This window comes from Rhyacophila brunnea, unplaced genomic scaffold, assembly GCF_057557595.1.
Source record: "Rhyacophila brunnea isolate RB1 unplaced genomic scaffold, BYU_Rbru_1.0 scaffold_13, whole genome shotgun sequence".
NCBI classification, from domain to species: Eukaryota; Metazoa; Arthropoda; class Insecta; order Trichoptera; family Rhyacophilidae; genus Rhyacophila; species Rhyacophila brunnea.
In genome coordinates this window covers 15,578,460-15,587,888 of record NW_028232785.1, presented here as the reverse complement: position 1 = coordinate 15,587,888, position 9,429 = coordinate 15,578,460, and the positions used below count along the sequence as shown (strand labels likewise).

General features: G+C 32.2%; 1 protein-coding gene across 1 annotated transcript; it reads right to left on the bottom strand.

Annotated features, from left to right (window-relative positions):
- Nucleotides 1–234: 234 nt before the first annotated feature.
- LOC147076639 (uncharacterized) lies at nucleotides 235–7,750 on the bottom strand. Its single transcript, XM_085940379.1, has 4 exons — nucleotides 7,406–7,750; nucleotides 2,282–2,431; nucleotides 935–2,061; nucleotides 235–525 (listed from the first exon to the last, which is right to left on the bottom strand). The coding sequence occupies exons 1-3, from the start codon at nucleotides 7,550–7,552 to the stop codon at nucleotides 937–939; spliced, it is 1,422 nt and encodes a 473-aa protein (XP_085796505.1). The 5' UTR covers nucleotides 7,553–7,750; the 3' UTR covers nucleotides 235–525; nucleotides 935–936.
- Between the last annotated feature and the right edge of the window lie 1,679 nt (nucleotides 7,751–9,429).

Sequence of the window (9,429 nt, the reverse complement as noted above, 5' to 3'; positions counted from 1 at the left end):
TGGAGTAAAGAAAGAAGAAGGACACACGTTGGAAAACCAAAAATCTACTACGGTAATGATTGCTTGATTCGTGTGATTTACCAAGTGGTGGTAGGCATACTTGAATTGAACAAGGTTCCGATTTATTTTTACAATTTTCGTTTTAAAAAATGTGAAATAACAATTTTCAAAGTTATAACCTTGTCGCTGTTATTCATCTAGGGTTTAGGGTTTCTTATTGACAATCGCAATATTGCATCATAATATATTTTTATTAATTTTAGATACATTATACATTGAACGCATTCTTTTTTAAAACAAGAGGTCGTGTGTACAGTAATGCAGTTGTTTCTTTTCGGAACGCATTGTATAATATCTACTTTTAATTTTTTTTTTATTGGGTTCACAAACATAATTAATTAATAACAATTAGGAGACAAATTATTGTATATAGAATTTTAAAGGTAGAATGTATCGATTAGTTTTAACCAAACTTATATTTAGATATTATAATAGAAACCAATTAAAACAGAAGAAGAAATAGTACTGTTCGGTTATATGGAATACAGCGGAAAACGCATTTTGAAAATAGCCGATAAACTGGATTTTTTGCTAGGTTAACCAAACCAAACCTAACCTAAACTAACCCAAACTAACAAATAATCCAGTTTATCAGCTATTTTCAAAATGCGTTTTCCGCTGTATTCCGTATAACCGAACGGTACCGAAGAAATTATTATAAACACAAACAACTAATAATATTTAAAGGAATATACTAATTAAAACATTGCCACATATAGTTTTAAGCCTAACTTAGCTAGTAAATGCATAAGGATTGCTATAAAAAATCGAAAAATGTTATAAGTAAAGATAACTGAGTGTTTTTAAGTTCTGATCGATGTAAGAAATTGATGGCAAACAACAATGTACGCTTTTATGTAACAACAAACTGAACTGTTATGGTTTTCCAATCGAATGTCTCAATTTATAATGCATTTTAAGATAACCGAGCTTCCAACATTTATATTCGCATACCTCGCATTGATGTGGTTTTTCAACAGCATGTGTAATTTTGTGTCTTTTAAGATTACTAATTTGCAGAAATCTTTTAAAACACACATCACATTGATGTGGTTTTTCGCCAGTATGTGTCATTTTATGTATTTTGAGATCATTATTTCGTTGAAAAAATTTAAAACACACATCGCATTGAAGTGGTTTATCATTAGTATGTGTCATTTTATGTATTTTGAGATTGTTAAATTGCAGAAAATTTTTAAAACACACATCGCATTGATGTGGTTTTTCACCAGTATGCGTCATTTTGTGTGTTTTGAGATTACTGATTTGCAGAAAACTTTTAAAACACACATCGCATTGGTGCGGTTTTTCGCCAGTATGTGTCATTTTATGTTTTTTGAGATCACCATTTCGCTGAAAATATTTAAAACACACATCGCATTGAAGTGGTTTTTCATCAGAATGTATGATTTTATGTATTTTGAGATTGCCAAATTGCAGAAACTTTTTAAAACACACATCGCATTGATGTGGTTTCTCATTAGTATGTGTCATTTTATGTTTTTTGAGAACACTATTTAGCTGGAAAAATTTATAACACACCTCGCATTGAAGTGGTTTTTTATCATGTATGATTTTATGCTTTATGAGATTGCGAAAATGCAGAAATTTTTTAAAACACACATCGCATTGATGTAGTTTTTCACCAGTATGCGTCTCATATGACCCAATCTGCTTAGACTTCGTGCACAAAATGCAGTGACTATTTAGATGATTTAAAGATCCAAACACTCCGCAACAATCTTTGCAAATAAAGTTACGCGGAAAATATGTAACTCTTCTCAATATGATACGAACTTCCTTTTGCAAGTATAATGTCTGAACTTCCTTTTTGACGTTTTGTTCATCTATTAATATCTCTGAATGCATTTTCGTCATATCTTTGACGTCAGTGGTTGCATGTGCTATTTTGTTGTTGACCAGATTATTGTCAACTGTATCTTTTCTCACGATGTCCAGTGGTTTACTGTAACATACTGTGAAATACTGCTGAGTAGAGATCTGTAAAAAGCATAGAGTTGGTATTATCAATTCAATTATATTAAAATAAATAAAACGTGATTTTGTTCCCTAATATCGGTTGAATAGGAACTATTTGGTTTGACAGTTAATTGTTTAAAAGTAATAAAAAATGTGTAAAAATGATTAAAAGTTAAAGTGTGTTACTTTTACTATTTAAAGTTCTGTCAAGCTTAAAAATAAACTTTATAATTGAACGTACCTGATCTGGCCTGTATTTTGGATTAGAGCAGCCAGGTAGATGATTCTCGTTATTAATTAGGCTGATTGCGTTGTCAACAAATTCTTCTTTGATGACGATTACCTCATTATCGATCTCAGACTTTATATGGATCAGATCGTTTTCAACTTTCTGCAAATAACATAATTATTAAAGTAATAATATAAAAATATCTTCAAACACATGTAAAGACAAAAAATGGTGAATAAACTTTAAAATAAATTGCTACTTGTACGGAGGCTCGGCACAACATTATCTTAAAGCTTATAAAACGAAACAGGAGAAAAACCATTTGCGTGTGATTAATTTCATTTCAAATGTACACAAATATGTCATTTAAAAATTTATAAACGTGATGAATTTAAATATAAACGTAAACAGATATGTAGGTAGGTACGTTGTTTAAGAACTCATAAACTCACACATTCAGAAGAAAACCATTTGCGTGAAACAATTGTCAAAGCCGTCAGAGGCAATAAGTTTTTAAAGTACCTACCTACAAAACTTCATTTGATATCGATTCTGAAGAGCATGAGATGAAGTTTTTGACTAAAATTTCTCTTCTAATAGAGTAAGCAGCTTAGTGAATGAACCCCCTCCCAGTGAATGAACTATTAAAATAACTATTTATCCCATTATTATTGTTTTTTTATATTTACCCAAATGTATGAATGCTTGATAAATAAACACACCATATAGAAATGGGCGAATTTAATTTTAAGCAACGACTAGTTATATTTTTTGTTTTCTCCAATAGTACTTACTATACAGAAAAACAACAAAGCAGCGGAAATGTCATACAATGCGTATAATATGCAGGAGACATTATTTGCATACGCGAAATAAAATTTTCATATACACAGCGAACTATTAGGAGAGAAAATTCAAAATGTCAAAGTTCCGGCGCTGGAGTCGCATAATAAAAGAAACATAATTCAATCTACATAAATACGTCTTTCAGAATCGCTCATACAATATTCATGACATTTCGCGAGCTGAGATGTCTTATTAATTCATGTAGACTACTATACCAACGTATCGATAGCTCATCGTAATATAATGTTGTCTCAGGCACACGTAAACTAGAACTATTTTGATTCAGTGGAAGGGTACTTCGCAGCATATTATATGAAAGCTTTTTGGCAGGCTGGGGTAGCGAAAGGGGAAATTATGATTTATATCACGTGCATGTTGAGATGTATAGCTTCGTAATTATTATGTGCTGATAAATAGGACAGTCGTGTGTTTAATAACATCTCCTGCAGCCAACTACGGTTTACGCAAACATAATAATGTATCATGCAGAAAGAAACAATATCATTCGTGAATGATTAAAACACGTATTGACAAAAACTATATCTAAGTGTTTTGTTTGTGTATCCTAGCTAAAAATTGATTGCATGAAGAAAAATTGACTAAAATCTTTGCGTATTATGAAAGTAGATAAATTTAAAAAATATATAATATGTATGATATTCAATCATATTAATAAAATATTTTTATCTAATGATTTTTTACGTGTATTAAAAAATACATCATTTTAACTCATCGCTCAAGTTTATGTCGCCAGTGAGTTTTTAAATTATTTTAAAATCATAAGAATTGGGTGATATTTTTCTGAAGTAGGGATTTTTTTATACGTTAACAGCACTTATATCCATATGAAAACAACTTCAAAACCCCCCTCCTGTCTCAGTAGCAAAGGAGGTGGGCTGATATTCGATCGATTTTTTTGGTCATGAAGTTTTGTTCCTAGCTGTACTAAGGAGTGCGACTGGTCCGAAATTTTAATTGTGACTTTTTAACCCTTTTCCCTGCATATATTACCCAATTATTGATTTTGCTGAAGTAACTGAAGAATATAAAGGTAAGATATCCTTTTGTTTTTTGAGCTCTAACGTTAAATATGAGTGTTCATTAAGTGGTCTTTCTAATGGAGGTTAATCCAATTAATAAACGGTGTGTTTATTCTTTAGATTAGTCATAATTTATTTATTTATTATTATATCCTGTAATGATTATAATATATAGTTGTAATGTCAAAATTTATGTATTTAAATGTTTAAGGAAGCTTATAGCTAGTATATGAACACTACGGTACCAATTCATTAACTAGCATTTTCAATCTAATGATTGAAAAGTAGATCTTAACTTTTTTTATCTATGATTACGTCACAAAAAGGAATATTTCCAGTACAATAACAGTTTTTTTTTTGATATGGCGGCAGATAAATGAGCAACTTTAATGTTTAACAAAATTTCAAATTTTTTCTATTTTTTAAGAAAAATCATCTTCAATGCCAGAAAATTAGTAATAACATAACTATACACAATTTATTGTACTTACATATTGTTATAATTGTAAAATAATAAATGCTTAATATGATTAATATGCTTAGTTCATTTAATAGTTTTTTTCACGTTCAACGTTTACGTTCAACGCTTACGTTTGTGCACGTGCTTTTTTGTTTTCGAGATTATATCGTGAGAGATATTATTTTTTTAAATTTGGTGACTTGATACTTGAATCATTAATTTTGCCTTAAATTCGTTTGCCCAATTCTTGTCAAATTTGGGATCACAGAGATTATCAATATAATTTTTTATCGTAAATATTTCACTATAATAATGTCGATATAAATTATACTGATGGTTTTATAAATGCGTTTAAAAATTAATAAATGTAAAAAATCTTAACACCACTGCACAGTTATGTACTGAAATATGACTATATTCTAAAACATTAGAGCGAGAGGTTTAAAAGAATACTATTTTATGTAATAAAAATACTTTATGCAGTCATCAAATGTTTAAAATAAATATAAAGAATAATAAGGCTTCAAAATTATATAAATAGATTATCTACAACGTTTAAGGTATGTCCAGGATCATGGTTTGAAAGTGCAATAAAAGTTTCATTTTGACTTACGCTGAGCATGTACCCCCTTAATGTGCGCACACAAACGAAAAAAACGCGTGCACAAAAGTGCAGTAGCGATGCACAAACGAACGCACTCAAAAAAAGTTGAAAATTTAACATTGGGTTACCCAACGTTTAGCTGGAACACCCAATTTGAAATTGGAATTTTTCGGTTAATATAGGTGCCACAAACGAAAAAAAATCGTGCACAAATGTGCACTAACGATGCACAAACAAACGTACCTAATAACAGTTGGAGTTTTAACATTGGGTGATCCAGGTAAATGGACCTCAAAAAGTGTCAAGTTTTAACAGCACTTCTTTTGGCTGTGTTAACTCTTAGAGCGAGATTGACAGTTTTGACATTTTTAGACGGCTTACTTAGTGTAACAATTATAATACCTACCTCAATATAAAAATATGATAAACTAGGTACCCTAGATAACTAGCAATAAGCAGCCTTGTATTTGAATTAATGCGCTGATTTTTAAAATGTAAAAACAGTTATGCTTTTACGAATATTTCTGTCTTCCAAAATTTTTGTACGTTGTCGAATCATGGACTCTGAGAGCAAGGGAGATGTGGTATTGCCGCTGAACGCGTCATGTTTTTTGGATGGAGCACAGAATGAAGCAGTCGATTATCCAAACACTACATATAAACTAACAGCTCTCCACAATATGTCTGAGCCATCTTCAGGTTATATGGGCATACTCTTCATTGCGGACCGCATAACCTGGAGGCTGGTGGTTTTGGGTATCTTCCAGAGAAGGCAAAAGAGAGGACAGGGTCGGCGCGTTGGAGCAATCAAGTGAATGAGCTTACTGTGGACAGCTTTCACACCTGAGATGGGAGAGGACCGAGAGGGAAAAATCTTGGTCACTCGGTAGAGAAGCTCAGAGAGAGAAGATATGCTTAAAGTTGGTTCAATCAGCTGTTGCGCCCGTCGGGCTGTCCGAAATGGTCGCCACAATGGCCACTTATATTGCATTTAAAAAATTGCGGCGTTTTATTGCGGAAGTGAAGATCTCTTCACATAGTTTCTTTGTCCGTAATGTTTTAACGCTGTATCTTATTTATATCATTAAATTTATTCTTTTCTGTCAAGTCTCCGTGCCTTTCTCTGTCATGGTACTTTTTTTTTAAAATTAAATTGCGTCTTTCAGTAAACTCAGCCAAAGTTCACTTGAGTATCTGCTCCTGAGACATACTCGGGCGTGAACAACTGCTGATGCTTCACATCAAACGTAAGGTAGGGTCTCGTGATACGCTCGATTAAGACAGAGTGTAGTGCGGGGCGGGTTGGTTTGGAGGTTCCATGTTTGTGTTGGTCAACGGTACATTTGTATTAAGGGGGGACATGCTCAGCGTAGGTCAAAATGGAACTTTTATTGCATTTTCAAACCATGATCCTGGACATTCCTTAAACGTTGTAGATAATCTATTTATATAATTTTGAAGCCATGTTATTCATTATATTTATTTTAAACATTTGATGACTGCAAAAAGTATTTTTATTACATAAAATAGTGTTCTTTTAAACCTCTCGCTCTAATGTTTTAGAATATATTCATATTTCAGTACATGAATGTGCAGATGTGTTAAGATTTTTTACATTTATTAATTTTTAAACGCATTTTTATAAATGGTTTTATAACCATTAGTATAATTTATGACGAGATTATTTTTGTAAAATATTTACGATAAAAAATTATATTGATAATCTCTGTAATCCCAAATTTTACAAGAATTAGGCATTTTATTATTCAAAAAAAGAGCAAGATTAACACATTTGAAGATAATTCTAAAGATACTAATTATAAGCTATGTTTTTGACCATTCAAGTGTGATAAACATTCCACGAATAATGATTGCTTTATAATAATTATTGACCTAAGAATAAGGTAGTGTTTTTTTGAAATACGCCATTTCTTTTGTCCTTCCCCAGATCATGTTTGAAAATGTAATAAAAGCTCTATTTTGACCTACGCAGAGCATGTCCGCCCTTAATATGTCAATCATATGAAACTTAATAATTAATGATAATAAGTAGTACTGTTATAGAAGTGTGTTACTTATTACCTGGAATTAACATTACAGCTAAGAACGACAATCACATTTTTTAAGATTTCCTTATCAAACCTTATATATAAATATTAATTTATCAGCTTCTGTCAAAAACTAACCTCAAAACTGCAATCAGCATCGTCGAAATTTTCTTGTTTTAGATCAATATTGTCGTCAGGAAAGTTTGAACATTCAATTGGCACATCATAAAAGCGTTGTACTTCTGAATCGGATTTATCCTCGCTTGGTTCGCGCTTTATATCCATTGTTAGTTGGTTAATAATAATCAAATATTATCGAATAACTATCCAAATGTCATTATTACGAAATAACACGGCGTATAGCGTCGGAACACCGCTATCTTTAGATCAATATCATTATAAAGATAATCCTTTTCAGTCGGCAATTGTCTGAATTAACTGGAAAACATGACAGCACAGCACGCGTGACAAATTAAAATCAGTGTTGCCATCTTTTAGTCAGGTCCATTCGGTAAAAAATATTGTACGCGTTGAAAATCTCTAGTTGTCACTGTTGACAAAAGTTTTTTGGTTTCTCCTAAAAATATAAGTAACGAAGAATTTGAGAAATCACTAGGCCCAATTTTATTGAGGCACGCCTTCCTACCAAAAATACCTACTTATCAAAGTCAAGGGCTTTTTTCAACATTATTTAACAAGAAGAATGTGGCCAGTGCGATAAAACAAAAGGAATACATGAAAAAAGGGTAATGTCCTTCTCCATCAGCTCCCTCCACCTATCCCTAATTGTATCTAGTGTGGCCGCTTTCCAATTCGGTACCCCCAGAATACAGCAGTCACTGGCAGCTCCATCCAACCAGCGAATATTTGGCCTGCCTTCCCTATTGGATTGCTGGACACCACTCTCTTTTCCGGTTCATTGTCATTCAAACGGTGCACATGACCTAGCCATCGCAGTCTCCCAAAGTTAATTGATTGAACTGCGCAGCAATCTTCGTACAGCCTGTAGAGCTCAGCATTGTATTTTCTTTATTGGTACCGTCCCTGATCGGTCTATATATACGGCGGAGAACTTTTCTTTCAGAAATGTTCAAGACATGTTCATTACGTAAAATTAATGTCTAGGTTTCCGATGCGTATGTGAGCACTGGCTTTATATAGTAGGTATATACTATAGTTTTATTAATTTCTGCGGGTCTATTCTATACACAAGGCTGCTTTCGGTTCGCTACGGCACTTAAATAGGTTAGGAAAGTACCAAATTATTAACACTTATCGTAACAATTACAATAATTTAGTTATTAGGTATTAATGTTATAATACGTGCCATTTTTCAACAGCACTACTCTTCCCTGTGATAAATTTTATACCAAAATAGACAGTTAACTTATTGTAATTGTTACAATAAGTAGTTTTATAATTCGATACTTTCCTATTCTATTTAGCTGCCGTAGCGGACTGAAAGCCAGGCCTGTGTATAAAATAGACCCGCTGAGACCGCATGACTGCTATAGTAGTAGTAGTAATTCGATGACAAAAAGAGGGCAACACTGGTCTATGGCAACTGTCATACATGGGCATTTTCGCCAAAGTTTGTACATTGCGTTTTTGGCATGTCCCATGACTTTGATTGATTTTTTCATAGTTATTATATTATAAAATGTTGGAAAGTTATGTACTTTTAACATGCAAATTTATTAATTTACTCTATTCAATCAGTTAAATACAACTATCTGACCTGTATATATTTTTAATTGATTATTTAGATCGAAAGGTAGTGCGTTTTTACCATGTCCCACCCATAAATTCAAATAAACAAAGTCTGATTTCGTCATTAATTTTGAGTGTGTAAAATTAAATTCGTAGTGTTTTCAACAGCTTACATTATATATTTTTGGAAAATATATAGTTTTTTCGTAAATTTGTACCAATATTGAAAAAAATCACGTTTAAAGTGTGTCCCAGGATATTTGAAAAAGTGGAACTCCACATTCCGTTACCACGATTTTAGCATGAAGGCGAAAAATTTTCACTATAAATATGTTTTTTTTTAATGTAGCAACATTTTTGTATAACACTGATCGCCATGTACACTTTAAATTGTTGGTGTGTGTCGGTATCGCTATCGGAACAGGTTGCTTTCTGGGTTGGTCATTTAAGAA